Here is a 25,159-nt window from a genome sequence, read left to right as displayed (position 1 = left end):
TTTGCAGTCAAGAGTGTGGAGCGCCACTTCTCCGGGGTGAGAGTGGGGCTTGGGAAAAAACACAGGTAAGACAATGGACTGATTGAGATGGAAATCAGACACTACTTTAGGTAGGAACTTTGGATGGGTGCGGAGTACCACCTTGTCGTGATGGAATACCGTGAAGGGTGGGTCCGCTACCAGGGCTTGTAGCTCACTAACCCGCCGTGCGGACGTGAGTGCAAGTAGGAAAATTACCTTCCAAGTGAGGAATTTTGGATGGCATTTGTCTAGGGGCTCAAATGGGGGTTTCATTAGTTGAGCCAGAACCACGTTAAGGTCCCAAACCACCGGGGGAGGTTTGAGAGGGGGGTGGACGTTCAGCAGGCCCTTCATGAAGCGAGTGACTAAGGGATGGAGCGAGAGGGCTTTCCCTTCCAGGGGCTGATGAAAGGCCGCAATCGCACTGAGGTGTACTCGAATGGAGTTGGTCTTTAGGCCGGAATGAGATAGTTGAAGTAGATAGTCAAGGACCAGGGGGACGGGGACCGACACCGGGTCCTGGCTGTGGGAGGAGCACCAGGTTGAGAATCTGGTCCACTTTTGGGAGTAGCAGGTTCTCGTCGAGGTTTTTCTGGAGGCCTCCAATATCTCCTTGACTGATTGAGACACGGGGAGAGCAGTCAGGGGGAGAGAAACCAAGCATTCAGATGAAGAGATTGAAGATTGGGATGTAACAGTGAACCCTGACCCTGTGACAGTAGAGAGGGAAACAGAGGCAGAGGCAGTGGATCTCTGACACTGAGTTGAAGTAGAAGGGAAAACCACGGCTGGCGTGGCCAGCGAGGGGCAATCAGGATCAGGGTGGCTTGTACTGTTTTCAGGTGGACAAGCGTCCGCAGTATCAGAGGGAACGGCGGGAACGCGTACAGGAACCTTCCCTCCCAATCGAGGAGGAAGGCGTCGGCCTCGAGCCGGTCCGGGGAGTATATCCGGGAGCAGAAGAGAGGCAGCTTGTGATTGTGAGGGGACGCGAACAGGTCTATTTGATGCGTCCCCCACCGTTCGAACACTCCTCGTAGGGCCTGAGAGTGTAGTGACCACTCGTGTGGCTGGAGGAGGCGGCTGAGTCTGTCCGCCAGGCAGTTTTGTTCTCCTTGTATGTACACCGCCCGAAGGAAGGTGTTGTTGGAGATTGCCCATTTCCAGAGGCGCAGGGCTTCCCGGCAAAGGGGCCAAGACCCTGTGCCCCCTTGTTTGTTTACGTAGTACATCGCTACTTGATTGTCGGTTCGGATGAGAACCACTCGGTCGCGGAGCAGATGTTGGAAGGCTACTGCTGCGAGGTAGATGGCCCGAAGTTCTAGCACGTTGATGTGGCAGCGGCGGTCTTGTGCTGACCACATTCCTTGGGTGCGCAAGCCGTCCAGATGGGCTCCCCAAGCGTACTCCGACGAGTCCGTGGTGAGTACCTTGCTGTGGGGTGGGGTGAGGAAGAGCAAACCTTTGGAAAGATTTGAAGAGTCGGCCCACCAGCGGAGCGATCGTTGCAATGAAGGAGTCACTGTCACGGAGCGGTCGATCGGGTCCCGGTCTTGACGCCATTGAGACGCCAGGGTCCATTGAGGGATTCTCAGATGGAGGCGGGCGAAGGGTGTGACATGGACGGTGGAGGCCATGTGGCCCAGGAGGATCATCATCTGTCGGGCTGATACTGAGGTCAGCCGAGAGATCCTTCGGCTCAGACTTACTAACGCCTCCAGGCGCGGAGGGGGGAGGAAGGAACGGAGGCGAACCGTGTCCAGCGTGGCCCCGATGAACTGTAGGGATTGTGAGGGGCGTAGTTGAGATTTTGGGAAGTTTATTTCGAACCCCAGACTTTGTAGGTAGGTAATAGTCTGTTGGGTCGCTGAGATAGCCCCTTCTTTGGACGGGGCTTTGATTAGCCAGTCGTCCAGGTAGGGGAATACCTGGAGGCCCTGGGAGCGTAAGGTTGCTGCTACCACCACGAGGCACTTGGTGAAGACCCGAGGTGATGATGCTAGTCCGAAGGGGAGGACTCGGTATTGTAGGTGCCAGTCCCCTACTTGGAAACGCAAAAACTTGCGGTGAGCGGGGTGCACTGGGACATGTGTGTACGCCTCCTTGAGATCGAGGGAGCAGAGCCAGTCGCCCTCGTCGATCAGGGGGTAGAGTGTTGGTAGTGAGAGCATCCGAAACTTTTCCCGTACCAGGAATTTGTTGAGGCGTCTCAAGTCTAGTATTGGGCGTAGGTCTCCCGTTTTTTTCGGTACCAGAAAGTAACGGGAGTAGAAGCCCTTCCCCCGTTGGTCGGGGGGGACCTTCTCCACTGCTCTCAGGCGAAGCAGGTCTCGAGCTTCGGAGAGGAGTAGAGGTAGCTGAGTCCTGTTGGGAGGGCAATTCCTTGGGGGGTTGTCCGGGGGAATGGCCCGAAAGTTGAGAGAGTACCCTGATGAGATCACGCCAAGGACCCATGCGTCCGTCGTGAGTTGTTCCCAGCGAGGGTAAAAGGCTTTGAGTCGACCTCCGATGGGAAGGCGGCCTGGGACTATGGCGGAGGGGGCCCGCCCCCTTCCGCGTGTCCCGTCAAAAGGACGGGGATGGTTTGGTGGTCGCGGGCGGTTGGGACTTGGGCATGGCCCTGTGATGGGCTTGCGGACGTCTGGGTGGGGGCCGCGAGAAAGCAGGGGTGGACTTTTGTGGGTAGCGGCGCGGAGGGGCCCTGTATGGCCTGGGCGCTGGCGGTTTGGGCTTTTGCCGGACAAGGGAGGCAAATGAGCGTTCATGCTCGGAGAGGCGTTTTGTCGCCGCCTCGATAGTGTCATCGAACAATTCTTTTCCCACGCAGGGGAGGTTAGCTAACCGGTCCTGTAAGTTGGGGTCCATGTCGACCAGGCGCAGCCAAGCTAGTCGGCGCATGGCGATAGCGAAGGCTGCTTCTCTGGAGGAGAGTTCGAAGCCATCGTAGGCCGCGTGGAATAGATGAAGGCGCAGGTTGGAGAGGGACTCTAAAAGCAGGCCGAACGTTTCCTGCCGGGAGGCCGGTAGGTCAGTCTCAAAGGCTCTCAATAGTCCAATGAGGTGTTTGAGGTATGATGTGAAGGTGAAAGTGTAGCTTTGCACCCTAGAGGCCATCATTGCGTTTTGGTATAGTCTCCTGCCGAACATGTCCAGGGTTCGGCCTTCCCGGCCTGGGGGTACCGCTGCTGAGACCCGGGACGGGTGAGCCTTTTTCAAGGAGGATTCCACTAGCAGCGATTGGTGGGAGAGCTGTGGTTGCTCGAATCCCGGATAAGGTACTGTGCGGTACTTGGCCTCCATTTTGGAGGGTACGGCCGTGACCATGTAGGGGGTCTCCAGGTTCCTGAAGAAGGCCTGTTGGAGTACCGGGTTAGGTGGTAAGCGAAGGGACTCTCTGGGCAGTGATGGCATATCCAGCTCCGCCAGGTACTCCTTAGAGTATCTGGAGTCGGACTGGAGATCTAAGTCCAATGCGTGACCCATGTCTTGGACAAAGCGAGTGAAGGATGGGCGAGATGTCCCCGGAGCCCCGTGCGGGGTCAGGGAACGAGACCTTCGCCGGGTGGAGAAGGATAAGGAGGCTTCCCTCGAGTATCGAGGTTCATGCTCTGATCCATGCTCCGAGGTTGGGGAAGCACTGTGAGAGTGTTCCGGGGTTGTCGATCTTCGGCGTCTCGAGGAGTCCCTCGGAGACGATGCCGGGGTTAGGGGTACCGATCGATGTCGAGTTGGTGACCTCGATCCGGACTCCCTCGGAGAATGCGTCCGGGGGGGAGTTCGGAGGATACGCGGGTTGGAGAGTGATAACTCAGCCACCCTTAGTGGTCCTGTACGAGGTGTGGGAGAACGGCCTCGTAGGGTTGGTGAACCTCGGGCCTTCTTGGAGGTACGGCGGTTCGAGGTTTCTGTCGTTCTAGCCCGACGTTTTGCCCCTCGGCGGTGCGCAGAGGGGGAACGTCTCGGGCGTCTCGGCGAGGAGTCCGAGGAGGATGGGATGCGGCGAGGATTGCGCACCTTTCCTCGAGGTTGTTCGGTGTGAGGCTCAGGTTGGTCTGGCACATTCGAGGTCGAGGCCGATTGAAACTGGGCCATTGCAGCGGACAGCTCCGACGTGATCATCGCTCGGAGTAGGTCCTGGAAGACGGGCACGGACAGCATCGAAGGCATGTCCCCTGCCTCTGTGCGCTCCACCGGGGGCGACCTCGTATCAGAGTATTCCCGTGTGGTGGAGGCACGGCCCGAAGGCTTGGAGGGCTTAGACGGGGCTGTAAGCATGGGGCTTCCGCCATGCGTCGCCGTTGTCCCCGAGGCTGGCTTCTTCGCTGTTACAGAACCTGAAGAGGGAAGAGGGGACTTACCCGGAGCCGAGGCTTTCTGTTGTCCCGAGGGCTTCGGGGTCGAGTCTCGAGGCGATGCCGAGGTTTCCGGGGCCGAGGTCAAGGCCGGGGCCGAGGCCAGGGCCGACCTCGAGGCCGAAGTGGGGGGTTGGTCCGGGGTGAAGAGATCCGCCATGCGGGCTTTTCTTCGGCGGAGGGCCCGGTTTTGGAAAATAGCGCACTGGGGGCAGGAGTCGGTTGGATGAGTCGCCCCCAGACAAAGGATGCACCGGCGATGCGGGTCTGTGAGAGAAAGAAGCCGCTCGCACCGGGTGCACTTTTTAAAGCCGGTCAAAGGCCGGGACATTAAATCGAAAGTAGCCGCGGCTCGATTAGCCACGCGGCCACGGGGACCCGGAAGCCTCCGGGTCGTTGAAAACGAAGCAGGAATCAAGTAAAAAGGTAAGGAATTCGCGCACAGCGACTTAATCGTGAAAAAACAAGAAAAAAATCGCGGTGCTAGAAGGCAGTTGGGGCAGAGCCTGAAAAACACGTCTTCTAGGCTCGCGGAAAATTTTGAACTGGAGACCACGAGGGGATGCACCCCCTAGTGGAGCAGGAAGGCACGCATGCGTGGAGCAGCAGAGCAAACTTAAATCTTCAATCAAGTTTGCTTGAAAATGCTTCCGCATCGGGGCTCCGTAGATGACGTCACCCACATGTGAGAATATCATGCCTGCTTGTCCTGGGATAATACATCGACCTACCGTATTTTCACGCAAATAACACGCACCCGTATAAAACGCGCACACGTGTATAGCGCGCAGAAATCACGATGATAAGCACAAAAACTTTGGTATAACGCGCTCACGATTATACCGCGCATGCTGCCCGACTCTCCGTTCACCCCCCTGACTTCCGTGCACTGCCCCGCCTCTCCGTGCGCTGTCCCGACTCTCCGTTCACCCCCCCCTGACTTCCGTGCACTGCCCTGACTTTCCGTGCGCTGTCCCGACTCTCCGTTCACCCCCCCTGACTTCCGTGCACTGCCCCGCCTCTCCGTGCGCTGTCCCGACTCTCCGTTCACCCCCCCCTGACTTCCGTGCACTGCCCCGCCTCTCCGTGCGCTGTCCCGACTCTCCGTTCACCCCCCCCTGACTTCCATGCACTGCCCTGACTTTCCGTGCGCTGTCCCGACTCTCCGTTCACCCCCCCTGACTTCCGTGCACTGCCCTGACTTTCCGTGCACTGTCCCGACTCTCCGTTCACCCCCCTGACTTCCGTGCACTGCCCCGCCTCTCCGTGCGCTGTCCCGACTCTCCGTTCACCCCCCCCCGACGTCCGATTCATCCCCCCCCGGCATTACCATTTGCACCCCCACCCCGAAGGACCGCCGACTCCCCGACAATATCGGGCCAGGAGGGAGCCCAAACCCTGCTGGCCACGGCGACCCCCTACCCCCACCCCGCACTACATTACGGGCAGGAGGGATCCCAGGCCCTCCTGCCCTCGACACAAACCCCCCTCCCCCCCAACGACCGCCCCCCCCAAGAACCTCCGACCGCCCCCCCAGCCGACCCGCGACCCCCCTGGCGACCCCCACGACGCCCCCACCCCCCTTCCCCGTACCTTTGGTAGTTGGGCCAGAAGGGAGCCCAAACCCTCCTGGCCACGGCGACCCCCTAACCCCACCCCGCACTACATTACGGGCAGGAGGGATCCCAGGCCCTCCTGCCCTCGACGCAAACCCCCCTCCCCCCCAACGACCGCCCCCCCCAAGAACCTCCGACCGCCCCCCCAGCCGACCCGCGACCCTCCTGGCCACCCCCCACGACCCCCCCACCCCCCTTCCCCGTACCTTTGGTAGTTGGCCGGACAGACGGGAGCCAAACCCGCCTGTCCGGCAGGCAGCCAACGAAGGAATGAGGCCGGATTGGCCCATCCGTCCTAAAGCTCCGCCTACTGGTGGGGCCTAAGGCGCGTGGGCCAATCAGAATAGGCCCTGGAGCCTTAGGTCCCACCTGGGGGCGCGGCCTGAGGCACATGGGCCCAACCCGACCATGTGCCTCAGGCCGCGCCCCCAGGTGGGACCTAAGGCTCCAGGGCCTATTCTGATTGGCCCACGCGCCTTAGGCCCCACCAGTAGGCGGAGCTTTAGGACGGATGGGCCAATCCGGCCTCATTCCTTCGTTGGCTGCCTGCCGGACAGGCGGGTTTGGCTCCCGTCTGTCCGGCCAACTTCCAAAGGTACGGGGAAGGGGGGTGGGGGGGTCGTGGGGGTCGGCCAGGGGGGTCGCGGGTCGGCTGGGGGGGCGGTCGGAGGTTCTTGGGGGGGGGACGGTCGTTGGGGGGGAGGGGGGTTTGCGTCGAGGGCAGGAGGGCCTGGGATCCCTCCTGCCCGTAATGTAGTGCGGGGTGGGGTTAGGGGGTCGCCGTGGCCAGGAGGGTTTGGGCTCCCTTCTGGCCCGATATTGTCGGGAAGTCGGCGGTCCTTCGGGGTGGGGGTGCGAGTGGTCCTGCCGGGGGGGGGGGGATGTATCGGACGTCGGGGAGTCGGCCGGGCAAGAGGGCTTGGGCTCCCTCTTGCTCCGATCGTGGATGCGGGTGCGGGTGGGAGCGCGTGCGAGTGGTCGTTCGGGGTGGGGGTGCGAGTGGTCCTGCTGGGGGGGTGAATCGGGCGTCGGGCGGGGTGGGAACTATGTTTTAAAACTTTCGTATACCGCGCTCACGCATATAACGCGCGAGGGGTATGCGCGGTAGGTAAAAACGCGTATAACGCGCGCGTTATATGCGTGAAAATACGGTAATTCACTTTAACAACTTACTAAGTCAGACTCACGGTGCTCTGTTTTGTCACCTATTACCATGGTTCAGTTTCCCTCCGCCTCTCTTTAAGTCTTCCAAAACACAGGTGCCCCCCCCTTTCTTTTTAGACCCATCCTGTTGTCTTCATCGGTCTCCCCCTTTGCCTCTCACTCACAGAAGACTCATTCCCCCCAAAAAAAGGAGAGTTCTTGCACCTGCGCAGCTCATTCTCATCGAAAGCGGCAATGGCGTCTGACCGCAAATAGCCTGCTACTCCAGGGTCTGCATGGCAGCACATGCCGTTGTGCCATGAACCACATATCTAGCCATCATGACACTCAGTATATCAAACCCTGATTGTCAGTAAAGAAACTGATACAAAATGACTAAAGCACTTCTCTGGCATTTCAATATTATGACGGCATACCTGGATTGCTCTCTAAGTTCTCTCTCTTTTTGCTGTTTCAATTCTTTCAGGGCTATTCTATGTCTCTTCTCTGCTTTTTGCTTCCTCATAGCCACTTGATTTGCTGTAGCTTTCAAATCTGGCTCCTTTGCAAGACAAAAAGAATATGTATACATCTACAGAAAAGCAACATAACATGATAAGCTACTACCAGTTTCTGAACTCCACTGTCTTTAGTATATTGATTAGATTAGCTTGAACACAGTGTACCTCGTTTCATTTAAAAAAAATTTGAAAAAACTTACCTCTTCAGAGATGCGTTTAATCTATGATTTTCCGATCTAGAATTCCTAATTATCTGGCATACTACTTCATATTTTACCCTCCCTCATGTTACCTTCCCTTTTTACGTTTTTCAACTCTGGCAAAGAAATTGTAACTTTCTCCTCCTACCCTCCCCGGTTCATGTCTTGTTTCACTTAGTAAGTTTTAATTTATGTTATTGTATTTGCTGTCCACCTTTTAATTTGAATTGTACATCGCTTAGGAAACTAAATAAGTGATTTATCAAGCATTAATAAAACTTGAAACTTTTTATACATAATCAAGAATGAAAGTAGAGATAGCACTCTCCCCCACCCTATGTCTGAATTCAAGAGGGCCTGGGATAGGAACGTGGGATCTCTCAGAGACAGTGAAAGAGATAATGGTTACTGCGGATGGGCAGACTAGATGGGCCATTTGGTCTTTATCTGCCGTCATGTTTCAATAACAATAGCAATTGCCAATTTTAGGCACATCTTATACCCCCTTTGGAAAATAAAATAAACTAAACTAAACCTTGGGTTTATATACCGCACCATCTCCATGAATGCGGAGCTCGGCACGGTTTACAGGAAGAAGGATGAGAGAGGAACTACAGTGGAGAGATTAAAGAGTTAGGTGTAAAGGGGGAAGGTGAGAGGCCTAAGAGGGGGGAAGTGTTACAGTTTTGCCCCTATTGACACTCACTGGACAATCACCTGGCTTCCAGGATTATATTATTTTTTGGCTCCAGGAGATTCGTCCCGTTACTTTGGACGTCCAGCCAAAATCAGAACCAGAACCTGATCCTCTAGCAGTGGTTCCTCAAACCTCTCTCCCTCCCCTCACCCAGTCTGCCTTTCAGATTATCCACAATAAAATACAAATCTGAAAGGTTTGCATACAATAGGGTAAAGTCTCTCATGTATATTCACTGTGGACAGCTTAAAACCCAAGTTGGGTGGGTTTGTCCTGAATTCTGAGTTCCACCTATCAAAGCAAGTTTCCATTATTTCCTATGGGGAAACTCGCTTTGATAAACGAGCATTTTGGATTATGAGCATGCTCCTGGAACGGATTATGCTCGTAATCCAAGGTACCACTGTAAATAAATAAATTATATTCCACTCTATCAACGTTTCTAGGCAGATTCCAACAAAGATACATAATTTAAAACAAATTAAATCATTGATAACAACAGTCGTCATTCAGGGACCAAAGACTATAGCTCCCTCAGAAATTCCTGGCTCCTGCAGACCCCACTAGATTGTGTCATTGAGTGATGGCTGAGGTCCTTCCATCTCTCCAGGGACAGCAAATGCTACCTCTGTAGCACTGAGTTGAGTTTGTGCTACACTTACACTGAGCCAGCCCAAAATGGACATTTTTTGAAGGATTAGATGTTCATTTAGCATGTTGCAACAGAGACTCATACTTGCTTTCAACACTGTGTTATTCTAGTTATACCATATCTTCAAAAGGAAGCAAAACCTACATACAGGGCTGGAAAGATTTTGGGTGCCAGGCTAATTAGTGCTTGTATCCAGGCAAGGAGCTTCTAGCAGCAGGAAAGTTGGGGGGGGGCAACAAATAATTTTATTATACTATAACATGAATGAGCCCAGTTTGGCAATGGATTTAACATGTATGGATCTAAAGTTTAAAAGACTTTTGTAAATGCTCACATTTTCCTTGGCCTGTTGGTGTCCCTCACCCACAGCATTCAAAGCTGTTTGGTAAAGTCTTTCCAAAGCCCCGAGCTTCTCAGCTTGAGCTTTCTGCCACTCAGCCTTCAAGTCTTCTGCTAACTGCTGCAGCTGTTCATCCCTCCGTTGCTTTACATCCTGCCGAATTTGCAAGGCAATGAATCTCTCCTGCTCCCTAACCTGTAAAATAACAGCATCAATTTCCACAATAATAATTTAGCTGAACTATATTATTCAAGTAAATTCTACCTTAATTCTCCCCAATATCTCAAAAACATATATAGAATAAAATTCCAAATTTCTTGAACTTTTCATAAATGATTGGAGTCCTAAAAAATTCTCTTGTAGTTAGTTGCTTTGTTAAAAAGCACCAGATCCATAACACACCGCAATGCGATTGCTCAAAACTGATAGTGATTTATATTTATTTAAATGTGTGTTCTGCCTATCATAGCATTCTAGGTGGATGATAGAACCAACAGAAGAAAGAAGCACTTAAAAGTTGATGCTGCATTTCACCTTTTCTATGCACATATTCATAACAACTTAGGGGGCTCTGTGAGAAGCAACATGATAAAATTCCCCATTGGTATGTTCAAGATCTGTGGGTGATCTGAACAGAACAGCAGTTACAACTTTAAAGACCATCGTGGCTTAGTGGTTATCAATTCCAGTCATGCATTAAAGAGTCATACATATTGTATAAGTCACAACAAGGATCCGAGTTTCAGCAATACCAATTGCCTTCTTCAGGGGGACACAAGTACACTAATAAAACATAAAATTACAAATATATAAAGATGTGATAACAAATTATACAAGGACGCATTGTTTGTTCCCCTGATGAGCCAAACATTGGTGAAACAAGGTCGCTTATTGGGAAGATTGGAGAAGACATGAGAGCATTGGAGCTCAAGTCGTCTTTTGTCAGCTAAGTCCTTGAATGTGCCTCCGGGTGACTTTGCCCTTTTCTAAACCTGAGCTGTTCTGTGAGGGAGTTTTTTTGCCAGTGAAAGTATTAAAAGCTGTTTTGATTTGTACCTTTTGGTTCTATACTGCTATATTAGTCTGCGGCTTTTTTTCCCTCTTTTTGGGTGCATGCTGGGTTTAAAAAGGGGGTCCACGATCACACAATTTGACTCATTATATAAATATATAAAGATATAATATACATATACACGATATACATTAAATTGAACAAAGAAAGGGCAGATATATCATATATAACACAGAAAATAAATTTACTTATAAAAGAATGTAAATAACATTACAATATAAAATTCCTTAGCATGAACAAATAGAGTTCTGCTTAAATCATCCAGATAAAATATAAAAAAACAAAAAATTAAATGTATTAGGAAGCTAGTACTTGCAAACTACAGTGTTCTCCCCAGAAATTTTTTCCAGCCGGGTGACATGAAAAAGTAGCCGGGCGGGACGGGGAAATTTTATGGTGGGGAAAATTAAATGTGCGTTATTTTTATTAGTTAATTATTATTAATTATTTTCCAATGCTCAATATGACTTCCTTTTTTAAGGTTTGACACGTAGGCAGTGTTCCAGTAGCATTTAAGCCACCCTTGAAAAAAAAGTAATGCAGATCCTCTTATTCCGAATAACTACTGACCAGTATCAAACCTTCCATTTCTTTCAAAACTTGAAAGAGTGGTATTCAACCAACTTCAAACTCATGTTGAATCAGTTAAAGCTTTGCATCCCCGGTAATCTGGTTTTTGTTTAAGACAGAGCACAGAGACTGCAGTTCTTGTCTTAGGGCTCCTTATAAAATGCTGCGATAGCAATTCTGTTACAGCAAATGCACTGAAGCCCATAGGAATTGAATGGACTTTGGTGCATTTGCCATGGGAGAATCACTACTGTGGTTTTGTAAAAGGGGCCTTTACAGTGTGAACTCCATAGTCACCTAGACCAGTGCTTCTCAACATTTTCAAGCCAAGTACCCCCCAAGTCTAACAAATACCAATCAAGTACCCCAGCCCCATTATAATAGTACTAATTGTAATGTAATTTCTGCCATTCATTTTTCATTTACACACTATCTTAATTCATAATGCTAACCATAAAATTTAAAAAAACAACACAAAGCACACTGTATGCAGAGAAAATGTTAATTTATCGTTTATATTTGTTTTATTTTTCAAAGAGGTCAAGGCAGATTACTTTAAAATATGCAATGTCACCTCAGTAACAACTAAAAAAAAAAAATAGACAAATATAGTGCAAAATATAGACAGCAGATTATAAATTCTCAAAACTGACACATTTTGATCACTAAATTGAAAATAAAATCATTTTTCCTACCTTTGTTTTCTGATGATTTAATTCGTTTCTGGTTGGACTTCCTTCTGACTGTGCATCCAATTTTTTTTTCTTTCTTTCTGCCTCCTGCATGCTTCCTCTCCTCTGGACTGCATTCCCTTCCAGAGGAACATTTCTCTCTCTCCCTCCCTCCATGAGTCCAACTTTTCTTCTTCTCTCCTCCACCCCTATTAGCAACATACATCTCTCTCTCTCCCTCCTCTGTTATGATCTTGCATCTCTCTGTTCTTCCTCAGGGTCTCTCCCCCTCTGTCTATGCCTCCCATAGTTCAGCATCTGCTTCCTGTCTTTCCCATTTGGTCCAGACTCTCTCTCTCTCTGTCTTCTGCTTACAACCCCCCTCCCCATGTCCAGCATTTGTTCTCCTTTCTTCTAGGTCTTTCTCTGCCTCTCTCTCTCCTTCCTTCCTACCTCCCTCCCTGTCCAGAATCTTTCCACCTCTCTGCAGTCTCTTTCTCTCTCTTCCCTTTATACACCCCCAAGTCCAACATCTGCCCCCTTTGTTTCCGGTTTCTCTCTCTATATATCTTCCTTCTGCTAACATTTTGAGTCCTCCCACCTTTGTTCCAGGTCTTTCTGTCTCTCTCACTCTCTTTGTCTTCCTCCTCCCCAGGGCCTGGCATCGCTCTCTCCTCAGTTCAGGGTGTTTCCTCTCTCTACCCCCTTTATTCTGCCTTGTCTTTTGGTTCAAGTCTGCTTTCCTGTCCGCCTCAAGGTCCTTTTCTGTCTCCCCCTCCTCCCCGCAGTGTCCAGATCCAGCATCTCTATGGCAATCCCCATCCCACCAGAGCCCTCACAACGGGTAGGGCCTTAACTCCGCTGCTTCCTGCACCCAGCGAGAGAGGTCATCTTCCGCATTGTGACAACCGCTTGTTCAGGACAAACCTTTAAAAGTAATTATGGCAGCCTGCAGAGGATTGCCGGTGCTGTAGAGAACCTAGCGGGCTGCCGGCTGCCTCCGCAGCACGTTCCCTCTGCCACAGTCCTGCCCCTTCTCTGACATAAGGAGGCAGGTCTACGGCAGAGGGAACGTGCTGCGGAGGCCACCGGCAGCCTGCTAGGTTCACTACAGCATCGGCGATCCTCTGCAGGCTGCCGTAATTACCTTTTAAAGGTGAGACCAGAAGGAAACATGCAGGCCTTCGGTGAATCGGACAGTGCTGGTGCCGTACTGTGTAGGCAAGTGAGCCGTACAAATCTCGAAGTAGGGCCCTTGGTTGTATTGCAAAGGGAGTGTGGGAGAGACGCCCTGAGGGAAGGGAATGTAACATAAGAGAAAATGCCGGCATGGAACTTTTTTCAAAATGTTAATTATTCCTGGAGAGAACCCTCATGCTCCATCAGCGTTGAAGGGCGCCTGCAGCAGCTGCTGGTGCTGCAGCGAAGAAGGGGGAAAGCGGTTGCCGGGGTCCATCATGGTAGAGGTGCAGGGAAACGGAGGGCAAGAAGAGATGATTGCAGGAAGCATCTTGAGGTTTCTTCTCATTAAGTGCACCAGATGCTTCTTTCTCTACTCTAAAAGGCCAAACAATTTTACTAGTTTAGAATAGCATCTGCGGCCAAAGAGAATTGTTTCTTAGAATTTCCATTTTTGTTTTGAAGAAATTGCTAAAAAAAAACCAAACAAACATACATTCTTTTCGACATTCTATTTACAGGTGTATGTAGACATTCTTCAGGCCGTATGGTTTGTACATCTATCTCAAGAAGAGAGCATGGGTTTTAAGTTTCCTGGGGCATCTGTTTCTCTTGGGGTGGCATGTCAAAACTGTGTCAGTCAAGGCTTTGTTGGGTCCCTGGAGGTTCGGGCAGGCAAGGAAGCAGTAGCAGCAAGCCGCAAGAGCAGATTGTTGTTGTTTTTTTTTGGGGGGGGGGAGGAAGGACATAGAGCTTTCTTTCTGTCTTTGCATGGCTGATGAGGTAGGGGAAGAGGCGGATGGTTGGCGATGGAATATCCGTGGGTTTGAGCATGCTAGGGGATTCCTTTCTGCTTAGTCCGTATGGTCCAGGGATATCAAACTCAATCACATAGGGGGCTGAAATCTGGGGCATGGGCTGGGTCGCGGGCCAAATTTTTTATCAAGATACTTAGGGTCCTTTTATTATCATTAAATATATTTTATTGAGCAAATACAAAATCAAGAACAAAGAAAGAACAACAAGGTAGCTCAAAATTGTATACAAAAACCATCAAACCCACCCTACCTCCCACCCTCCCCTCTCACTATGCCAAAAAAAATGGGGCACCTTAATAAAAGGACTCCTTAGCATCGGGTTGCGGTCTCTCCAGCCCCGCGCCGGTTCTGTGGACAAAATGGATGGAAGAGACGTGTCTGTGCTAGGATGAGCCAACGTGCATGACTGACACAGTTTATGGGAAGTTTGTATCTCTGAAAATCTTTTGAATAAAGGAAAGGGAGGACTACCTGTGGAGCTGATCTTTTGTTCGGGAGAAACAATAGGGCCCTACTTTTAGGAATGAGGGATGGGCCTCTGGCCTCTTGTGCAGCCCTCGGCCTTGCAGAGGTCTGGCAGCATGGCCCCAGTCATCCTTTCTAGCAGATCATGCAAGGCAGCCATCTTGCTTCCTTCTGTTCCTTTGCAAGCAGCCTAGCCTCCGCATCAGTGCTCATGAGGCACTGACATCTTTTCTCATCACTTGATGGGACCTTGGCGTGGCTCTTGCTGGCATGTGGGCCAGCCCTCCTGACTCTGCAAGCCGACGGCAAGCTGTTCCCGGTCGCTCTGCTTTTGTGGATCACTTCTCAGTCCACAATTGTGAAGCGTTCGTGCCTTCGGGTGCCTCGCGCACGTTCCCACGCTTCTTGGCTCATCTTCTGAAGCGACCGAGGCTTTGGAGGGCGGCAGTTCCAACCTAGCACACCGGCACTGGGAGGCGGAAGTTGCGGTCCGTTGCCCACCCTGTCGCCACTGGCAACGGCGGGACAGTGGGCTGTAGTTAGGCCGCTCGGCGTTTGTGCCTGTCTGCCAGCGGGCCAGCTTGGCTGGGGTTTTGTGGACGTCTGGCAGGCCAGATTTTGACGTCAGGTCTAGTCAGAAATCGGCCAGTGAGGCACAGGTGCAGCAACGAGAGTTGGGTATAGGGAAGGCGATGCGAGCTCTGCTCAGCAAATTACCCATCCCCGCAGCATCCCATCCTCAGCTGGGCTGCAGAGAGGGGTTAAAAACAAACAAAAATGCATGCGGTTTCCTCGGCCCGAAAGTCTGCATTATGGGAGGAAAAAGTTACTCCTGAGGGGAAATGCGTCATTGGAGGAAGGCAGCCGGGCGCTCACCTAAATTAGTTGGGCGGAGAGCCCGGCTAAAACACGCTAGGGAGAACACTGTAAACTAGCTAGAGCAGAACTATTAATAAAAACATATACAGGCAATCCTCGGGTTAAGAACGAGTTACGTTTTTAAAGCTGTTCTTAAGTCAGATTTCTATGCAACTCAGAATTTGTAGATTTTAAGATTCTTGCTGCTTTCCTCTGCTCCCAGCTGACAAAAGGGCCAACTGTCCCTAAACAGTGTTCCCTCTAAGGTACAGTATACACAACCACACACTGTTCTTAATGTGGCCAATGCATCATTCCTGAATCTGCTATAGGAGAAGTGTAGGAGTCTATGCCACTGGAAATACTGCTCAATGAAATCAAATGAAGCCGCAACCACGTTCTGAAGTATGAGTGGTACTTAAGTCAGGCATCTGTAACTCGGGAACTGCCTGTATATAAAATCTTTCAACATCCTACGCAGGGCAGACAAGTCCCTCATGAGTCAACTAGCACAAAGCATTCATCCAAATAGTAACAATGGAGCTACACTGCCACAAAAAGCTGCAAACCAGACAGTTCATCCAGTTAACACTTAAAAACTGTTTTTGGTTAATATAAGGATACTAAGAATCACTGTTGACAAAAATACAGTAAAACCTTGGATTGCAAGTAACTTAGTTTGCAAGTGTTTTGCAAGACAAGCAAAACATTTTATTAAATTTTAACTTGATATATGCAAGCAAGGTCTTGCAATACAAGTACACACAACTGAGCCGATGGTTCTTCTCTCTCTGACACTGCAAGTATAATGACTGTCTAAACAAGCAAGGTCTTACAATATGAGTACATATAGTATACATGCGTCACATCATCACAACTGAGCCGATGGTTATTCTCTCTCTGACACTGAAAGAGTGTAGAGACTGTTCTAAACGAGCGAGGTCTTGCAATACAAGTACGTGCAGTAGTTTGTATTAAAGTTTTGGGGCTGTAGAATGAATCATCTGAGTTTCCAATATTTCCTATGGGGAAATTTGCTTTGATATCCGAGTGCTTTGGATTACAAGCACGCTTCTGGAACGAATTATGCTTGCAAACCAAGGTTTTACTGTATCAGTATAAGGAGAGAAATGAGTAATGGAGGTGCTGATAACTCCCGGGTAGAAGTGAATAACTCACTGGTCAAGATTCAGAAAATACTGTGAATGACCAGGACCGCGAACCGCCGACTGCGAATTTGCGGGGGGAGCACTGTATTGATAACCACTTAGGCCTTCATATCAGTAAAAGCAGTGTATCAAGCATAAATTATAAATGTCTGAAAAATAGAAATGATATATTTATCTTACGATTGTTTACTAAAACTGTATAATCTTAGTCCCATTACTAGGATTCAATCTGCCATCTCCAAGTTTAACCTCATTTATGCTTATTGTATTTGTGCTTATAATTGGTCACTTTACTATTGTTCTAGTGTTATCAAAAGAGGGTGAATCTCTTCATAAAAGGTGGTTAATATTACTACTACTATTATTTCTATGCACGCAGCGTTGCACAGTCACAGAGTAAGAAAACAGTCCCTGCTCAAAAGAGCTTACAATCTAAACAGGCATGACAGACAAACAGGATGTCATGGAATACAGTTAAGGGGAACAGTTAATCAGCTGGCTGGGTTGGAGGGCAGAGGGGAGTACAGGACAATCAAGGGTATTATCTGAGGAACGGAGTTCTCTGGGAGGTGTGTAAGGAGAGAGAAGCGAGGAGAGATATCAATAAATCCCAATAAATAAAATATGTAGATAAATCCATTTGAGTCTAAGTATGCATTTGTGGATATGTTTGGATGGGGCATGTTTGGGTGTGTGGTGTGCCAAATGGAGGTGTCAGTATAATGCAAAACACAAAACTGTCAGATGCAAACATTTCCCAGAGCCGACGGTCTTGACAAACATCACATGTAAAATTAGCATGCCAATAAATCCTGCAAAAGATCCCCCCCCCCCCCGGCTACAGCCCTCCGAACTAGAGGCTGTATCTACAGCTAAGTACAAACCTATTGATTATTACCCTGTGCACAGTGGTATGGGTGGGTCCCCGAGTTGAGATTGGCATGTTAAATAGGGGAGTTTATTAATGCCTATGACAAAAAAGTGAGCAGCTGAAAATGGTCACATTGCCTTGAGGCTTTTTCTCCACTTTTTGTGATAAATGCACTCTCCTTAGAGGAATCCCACTGCTGGCTAGTAACATTTAAATATGTTGTAGCAGATTGAGTTTGTTACTAAACCATTATTTCTTGTATGCCAATAAATCCCCCATTTAGGAAGCCGTGTTAGCGTTATTGCCAGCTGCAGGGGTAAAAGTTCCGACACTCTAGGAATTCTATGAACATCAGAGCTTTTACCACCATGGCCAGTGATAAACGCTAACACAGCTTCAATAGTAATAGTAAAGGGGGTGGGGGTAAGTTATTTAAATCTATGTTTAGTTGAGGGGTTGAGTTCTGCATTTAGGCACTATGTCCCCCTCAGCCTATACACTACCCCTTGCCTCTTCCACTAAAAAGAACATAAAGATTTCCAAAATGGGTCACAGCAAATGTCCATATAGCCCAGTATTCTACTTCTACCAATGGCCAATCCAAACTGCAAGCACCTGACAGAATCCACCCCCCCCCGCAAAAAATAAAAAAAAGCATGTTATATGTTACTAGGCCACTGTTTCTCCGTGGATTTTTCACCAGGTTTATGGACTATCTTCAGGAATTTGTCCCATCCACTTTCTCGTCCTTTCACCCCTTTCTACTCTCCCCCTCCAGGTTCCTCTGTGCCATCCCATACTACTCTTTCCTCCTTTCCCCTCCTCCCCCCACTCTTCCTGTTCCTATTTCCCTTTCATTCTTTTCTCCTTTCCTTATGTCTCCCCCACACTCCCTTTCTCTCATTTTCCTCTGCTGGGAGATTTGGGTCACCGCTGTATTAATTTGTTTTTGCTGTAAGATGTCTTTCCTTTTGTAGTATTCTTTATGATTTGGTACAAAGTCCATGAGCATTGACTTAACTCTCTGGTATCGTACTTATGGTACTTTTGTTGTATTGGGAGCAGTTTTGAACATGTTTTCTTGAATTTCCTTTTTTTTGTAATAACCTATTATATCCCATGGTTGAGAACTTTTAAGAATTGTGCAGTTTTTTTCCAATTGTGATAATTATTTACAATTTTTAGAAATGTGTTATAATACTTACCCATGCTTGTCTTTCATTGCATTAATTTGGTATTGATGTAACTATGTCATTCCTTTTGTAGTACTCTTTATGGTTTGGCACAAAGTTCATAAGCATTAACTAACCCCAGAAGCATTGACAAACACTTTGGTATGGCACTTATTGCATCCTGTGTTATCTAACATGTTTTTGTTCATTTAGACTTATATTATGCATGTTTTTAGGATTCCTGATGCAGGCTCATTAGCCGAAACAGGGACTGTGTTGAGTCCAATGTATGCTTAGATAATATTCTGTAATGCTACATTGGTTGCAATTAAAGTGTTATTTGTTTGCAGACCTGGCTTGCTCTGCTCTTTCTTTGGATTTCCTGGGATTTGTGCAGAGTGGACTTTCTCTGTTATTTAACCTGCAGACAATTACTGCAAAAATTGAATTTAAATTTCTATATCTATGCAGATGACATCTCAATTTTAATTCCCTTAAACAGCATAACAAATGAAATTTTAGAACACATTTCTTATATTATGACTGAAATAGAACAACGGACAATCAATTTTAAATTGAAATTAAATACAGAAAAGACAAAAGTTTTCTTAGCAAGCCCAAAAGATAAAATAATTAGAACATCACTTCACCTAAATGGTCATGATTACCCGATTTCTAAATTGCTACAAATATTAGGAGTTACATTAGACACACATCAATCCATGGTTGAACATTCAAATTTAGTGGTGAAGAAGTGCCTTTTTACACTATGGAAACTAAAAACTATCAAAAAATATTTTGATCCTCTATGCTTTAGACTATTGGTAAAGGCATTGGTTCTATCTATATTGGATTATTGCAATGTCGTTTATTTGGGTATACCTAAAAAAACAATGAGAAAATTGAGAATAGTACAGAATACGGCTGTCCGTTTAATATTCGGACTGAAGAAAAGAGATCATGTTAGTCCCTACTATAGATTGCTGCACTGGTTACCGGTGGAGGCACGAGTAATATTCAAATTTTCTTGTATTTGTTTTAAGTTGATTTGGGGACTGGCCCCCACCTATCTTCCATCTCACTTTGTGCTATACAACCCCATGAGGAGAACCAGAAATTGTAATTTATTTGCCTATCCAAAGATTACTGGTTGTAGATATACGTAGGTCATTTTTGGATAGGACTTTTATGTTTCAAGCAAGTAAAAGCAGTCCTGGTTTGGTAATTACATTAGTGCAGCCAGGTTGACCCATGGCGCTTTTCGGAAAGAAATTAAAACTGTATTATTTGATAGATTTATTTCCTAAATAGAAATTACAAAATGTAATAATTCTTTAATAATTGCAATAATTCTACTCTGATTATCCTTAAGAAATATATTGTAATTTTGCTATTTGTATTTTGTACTTTGCTGATTGTCCAGTTCTCTTCGATGTAAACCACCGAGAAGTCGTCAGATTGTGGCGGTATAGAAAAACAAAGTTATTATTATTAATTTCCCCATCACAAGGTTATGCTCTTTGCTACCCACATCATGTGACCTACCATAAGCTGCCTTGAAAATGATTTATAAAATACCAACTATACATTACATTCATCAGTTGAAAAAAAATCATTAGCTATGGGAAACTTCAGGCGTTATATACTTTCCAGTTCCCACAGATATTTTCCATCGCCCAAAGAAATTCTTACCTGTTGCAATCTCAGTTTCCGTCTTCTGTTCAATTCTTCCTTTAAAAGCAGATCTTCTTCATTAGGGCTAAGCCTCAGTCTCCCAACTTTTGCCACTTTTCTTTTCATTTTCTCTGGATGCATGAAAAACTCAAATCCTGCACTAAATAGAAAGGTATGTAGATCTTAATGTCCCACAATAGTTATGGGGCTAATCAAAACTTTAAAATAAAATGTAATCTGCTGAGAAAAGTTGCGAGGTCATAATGAACTCATAATATGTGAGCTGTAAATAGAGTATATATATTCAAGTCTGCTTATAAAATACCAGACTTGATTCATAAGAACATAACATAAGAAGCGCCATCTCCGGATCAGACCTTCGGTCTATCAAGTCTGGCGATCCGCACACGCGGAGGCCCAGCCAGGTGTACACCTGGCATAATTTTTAGTCACCCATATCCCTCTATGCCTCTCGTACAGAGATGTGTATCTAGCTTGCTTTTAAATCCTAGGATGGTCGCTTCCACTACAACCTCCTCTGGGAGAGCATTCCAGGTGTCAACCACTCTTTGTGTGAAGCAAATCTTCCTGATATTTGTCCTGGACTTGTCCCCCTTTAGCTTCATTCCGTGTCCTCTTGTTCATATCAAATCGGACATTGTAAATAATTTTTTTCCTACAATATTTTGTCGATTCCTTTCAGTATTTTGAAGGTCTCAATCACATCCCCTCGCAGTCTCCTTTTCTCAAGGGAGAACAATCCCAGTCTCTTAAGTCGTTCCTCGTATTCCAGTTTCTCCATACCTTTTACTAGCTTCGTTGCTTGTCTCTGCACTCTGTCCAGCAGTTTTATATCCTTCTTTAGGTTGGGAGACCAATGTTGGACACAGGTGCATTATATAAAATCTGGGGAACAATGCATAGTTCTAATTGACAGCTTATTAGATTGTCTCCTCTATTAGTTCAATTTGGACTTTAACAGAAATATCAAAAGTGGAGCAGGAAACTTCAAAATCAAAAGAAAACAAAGTCATGAGTTCACGTTCTTCACCAAAACAAACCTATGATCCATCATCAAAGGGGCAAAATGGCCACAAAGACAAAAGTGCTACCAGAATTATACAATTTAGAATACAATCAAACTAAACATAGTGAACATTCGAAAGAATGCCCCCCCCCCCCCACCCCCCACCCCACCACCCCCCACCCCACCACAAGAAAGCTAAAACAAAGAAGAAAAACCCACAGGTTTATGTGCCTCCTACCCTGTAAGCCAAAGGCAAAGCTCTCCAAGCCCTGCTCAAGCAAGCCAAAAAGAAGCCTGACTAGAATAGAAAAACACCCCTCTAGGAAGATGACAACTCCGAATTTGCCACTTAGAAACAGTCGAACCAAACACCTACAACCTACCTGAACCCTACAAGCTCCGTCCAGCACGCCGAACAGCCGTTCCTGCCTGCCGACCTTAACAGTGACGTCACATCCGCAGTTTAAACAGCCCGCCAATCAAGTGGGCGACAGCGGGAAGCAGGGACTGGTTACTGCTAGAGGCAAGCGAGGAGAAGCGTGAAGGTCCCACGCTGGGTTGACATTTACGTCCCTCTGTAGGCCGGCCGCAGGAGAGAAACGCATGCGCAGAACGAGTCGACAGCCTTCCCCCCCTCGGGCTGTGCAGGAAGAGGTGGAAGTGATGGTAGGAGCCGAAATTGAGTTGCTGTTGTAAGGAGGTTAGCGAAGGGGATTTGCGGCTTATATTGGGTTACTGCACAGGAAAGGCCAGTACGCGGTAATAAGACGGTTTTAGCGCTTTAGCTGTGCGGCCGATGCAGTAGCAATGGTTATTGTAGGAGGGGGCAAACCAGACGTCCTTGGAAGCTTGAAAAGGCACGCGATGAGCAGAGCCTTTGTTTATTGTTATTCTTTTTTTTTAATTATAAATTTTTCACAAGTATAACAACTTGATTAAGGAAATACAGATATCATAATCCAACATGAAAATAAATCTTAAGTACAAACTAAGAAGTAATAACAATCTTATGGAAATACAGTGGAATCTTGGTTTACGAACATAATTCCAGAAGCATGCTCCTAAACCAGGGGTCTCAAAGTCCCTCCTTGAGGGCCGCAATCCAGTCGGGCTTTCAGGATTTCCCCAATGAATATGCATGAGATCTATGTGCATGCACTGCTTTCAATGCATATTCATTGGGGAAATCCTGAAAACCTGACTGGATTGCGGCCCTCAAGGAGGGACTTTGAGACCGTTGTCCTAAACCAATTTACTCGTATATCAAAGCGAGTTTCCCCATAGGATGTAAGGGAAACTCGCTTGATTCGTTCCACCTCCTCCCTTACTCCCCCCTACACCACGAGGCCACCAGCACTGCTCCACCTTACCCCCCCTCTCCCCGAGGCCACCGGCGCTGCTCCACCTCCCTCCCCCCGATCCGGCATTCCCCCCCCGCTTGCATCCCCCCCCCCCCGCCGTGATCAGGCATCCCCCACTCACCCACCCAAACACATTCTCTTACCCCTATCTGGCACCAGCACCAACGAGAATCTCGGAGAGAGTGAGAACTAGAAGACCTTGAGCATGCGCAAGGCCCAGCACAAGGAAGAGGGAAGATCTTCGGGCACCGGCATGTCCTGTGCGTTAGTTCTGGTGCCGGTGCCAGATAGGGGTAAGAGAATGTGTTTGGGTGAGTGGGGGATGACAGATCGCGGGGGGGATGCCGGATCATGGTGGGGGGATGCCGGATCGTGGGGGTGGGGGCGCTCATAAATCGAGTCAAGCTCAGTTTCCGAGGCACAGATTTTGTGAATGTTTTGCTCGTCTTGCAAAACATTCACAAACTGCAGCACTCGTAAACCGAAGTTTGACTGTAGCTCTTTCTTAGACCATAAACAGAAACAAAGGAGGAATCAAAATTTAAGTTACAGGAAACTGTTTAGGAAAAGGCTTATATCAAAATCCCCGTTACTAATTATTTGAGCCCCTTGAGGTCCAAAAAAGATCTTAGCTGATCGAGCGCATAAAAAATATATTTCAAACCCTTATATTTAATAACACACTTCTCCATATTTTAGTTAACTATAAAACATACTAAGAAATAGGATAGGTGAATTTAATGTATAAAGAAACCCCCACTTAGTTTTTCAGCCACCTAGTAAAATCAACGGGAACTCAAGCACAGCCATTTTTGATGACGGGTCTGCACAGGGCAGGAATGTAGGAAGATCGCTCCTACCCCGCGTCACCGCTAGACCACCAGGTAAGGACTGGGACACAGGAGGAAGGCGGGGGTGGGTCAGAGTCAGCCCAAAAGTTATTTGTGAATTTTCAATATTCACGAGCCGGCTCTGCCCCAAACCACTGCAAATACGGAGGGGGGAGTGTATCTATTCTATTAAATGAGCTATGTGTATATGATGGAATAAGCTCCTGACTCTCATACTTGTAGATAATCATATACAGTATATGGTATTCAGTGCATAAGACTGGATAGCTCCAAGTTTATTTAAAATTTTCTGTCTCGCCCTAGGGAGAGCCTTCAGAGCATTTTACAGTATAAAACAGTGGTCTCAAACTCAAACCCTTTGCGGGGCCACATTTTGGATTTGTCGGTACTTGGAGGGCCTCAGAAAAAAAATAGTTAATGTCTTATTAAAGAAATGACAATTTTGCATGAGGTAAAACTCTTTAGATTTATAAATCTTTCCTTTTGGCTAAGTCTTAATAATAATATTGTCATTTATAGCTAAAGAGACATATGATCAAGAAACTGTTTTATTTTACTTTTGTGATTTTGATAAACATACCGAGAGCCTCAAAATAGTACCTGGCGGGCCGCGAGTTTGAGACCACTGGTATAAAGCATAATAAAATAACAATACAATGTACAAATATAATTCATATATAAAATTAGGGTTTAAGGGGAGAAATACATTAAATTTAGCAAAGAGAGAAAAAAATTAACATTAAGAATACTCTTCTATTTTCCAAGATACCAATAGCTCCCCAAATCGTGCTAAATTGCTGGTTGTATTTAATATGTTGAAATGATAAAATAACCTCCCCTTTTACAAATCCGTGCAGCAACAACCCAGAAGCCCTTCAAATCCCTATGGGCTTCAAGGCAGTTAATGCAGCAGCCTGCGCTAAACGGTTTCATAAAAGAACATAAGAATTGCCACTGCTGGGTCAGACCAGTGGTCCATCATGCCCAGAAGTCCGCTCATGCGGCGGCCCTCTGGTCAAAGATCAACACCCTAACTGAGACTGACCATACCAGCGCACATTCTTGTTCAGCAGGTACTTGTCTAACTTTGTCTTGAATCCCTGGAGGGTGTTTTCCCCTATGACAGACTCCGGAAGAGCGTTCCAGTTTTCCACACTCTCTGGGTGAAGAAGAGCTTCCTTACATTCGTACGGAATCTATCCCCTATCAATTTTAGAGAGTGCCCTCTCGTTCTCCCTACCTTGGAGAGGATGAACAACCTGTCCTTAACTACTAAGTCTATTCCCTTCAGTACCTTGAATGTTTCGATCATGTTCCCTCTCAATCTCCTCTGTTTGAGGGAGAAGAGGCCTAGTTTCTCTAATCTTTTGCTGTACGGCAGCTCCTACAACCCCTTAACCATCTTAGTCGCTCTTCTCTGGACCCTTTCGAGTAGTACCGTGTCCTTTTTCATGTACAGCGACCAGTGCTGCACGCTGTACTCCAGGTGAGGGTGCACCATGGCCCAGTACAACGGCATAATAACCTTCTCTGATCTGTTCGTGATTCCCTTCTTAATCATTCATAGCATTCTGTTCGCCCTTTTCGCCACCGCCACACATTGCGCGGACGGCTTCATCGACTTGTTGATCAGAACTCCAAGTCCCTTTCCTGGGAAGTCTCTCCAAGTACCGCCCCGGACATCCTGTATTCGTGCATGAGATTTTTGTTACCGACATGCATCACCTTACACTTGTCCACGTTGAACCTCATCTGCCATGTCGATGCCCATTCCTTGAGCTTGACTATGTCACATTGTAGATCTTCACAATCCCTCTGCGTCTTCACTATGAATAACTTCGTTTCGTCCGCAAATTTAA

General features: G+C 47.4%; 2 protein-coding genes across 9 annotated transcripts in view; one reads left to right on the top strand and one right to left on the bottom strand.

Moving 5' to 3' along the window:
• CEP295 (centrosomal protein 295) overlaps positions 1 to 21,617 on the bottom strand; it is a 161,685-nt gene extending 140,068 nt beyond the window's left edge. The window contains exons 1-5 of one of the 3 annotated variants that reach the window (XM_033950483.1): positions 21,472 to 21,585; positions 20,866 to 20,967; positions 20,080 to 20,221; positions 9,537 to 9,737; positions 7,570 to 7,694 (exon numbers count right to left, since the gene is read on the bottom strand). In XM_033950483.1, the coding sequence (XP_033806374.1) occupies positions 7,570 to 7,694; positions 9,537 to 9,737; positions 20,080 to 20,221; positions 20,866 to 20,957 (560 nt within the window). In that variant the 5' untranslated portion in view covers positions 20,958 to 20,967; positions 21,472 to 21,585. Of the gene's footprint in view, positions 1 to 7,569; positions 7,695 to 9,536; positions 9,738 to 20,079; positions 20,222 to 20,865; positions 20,968 to 21,471 lie in introns of all 3 variants that reach the window. The other 2 variants (XM_033950484.1, XM_033950485.1) reach the window with 2 other exon arrangements.
• Positions 1 to 25,159, top strand: part of CEBPZOS (CEBPZ opposite strand) — a 49,707-nt gene that overhangs the window by 9,985 nt on the left and 14,563 nt on the right. For 2 of the 6 annotated variants that reach the window (XM_033950488.1, XM_033950489.1), the window contains exon 1: positions 21,562 to 21,754. The exons of 1 other annotated variant lie outside the window; for it this stretch is intronic. In XM_033950488.1, the coding sequence (XP_033806379.1) occupies positions 21,692 to 21,754 (63 nt within the window). In that variant the 5' untranslated portion in view covers positions 21,562 to 21,691. Of the gene's footprint in view, positions 1 to 21,561; positions 21,789 to 23,213; positions 23,334 to 25,159 lie in introns of those variants that run through there. 3 more of the 6 variants (XM_033950492.1, XM_033950491.1, XM_033950490.1) reach the window with 3 other exon arrangements.

The sequence above is a fragment of the Geotrypetes seraphini genome, chromosome 6 (assembly GCF_902459505.1).
Source record: "Geotrypetes seraphini chromosome 6, aGeoSer1.1, whole genome shotgun sequence".
NCBI classification, from domain to species: domain Eukaryota; kingdom Metazoa; phylum Chordata; class Amphibia; order Gymnophiona; family Dermophiidae; genus Geotrypetes; species Geotrypetes seraphini.
This window is presented reverse-complemented; position numbering and strand designations above follow the sequence as displayed.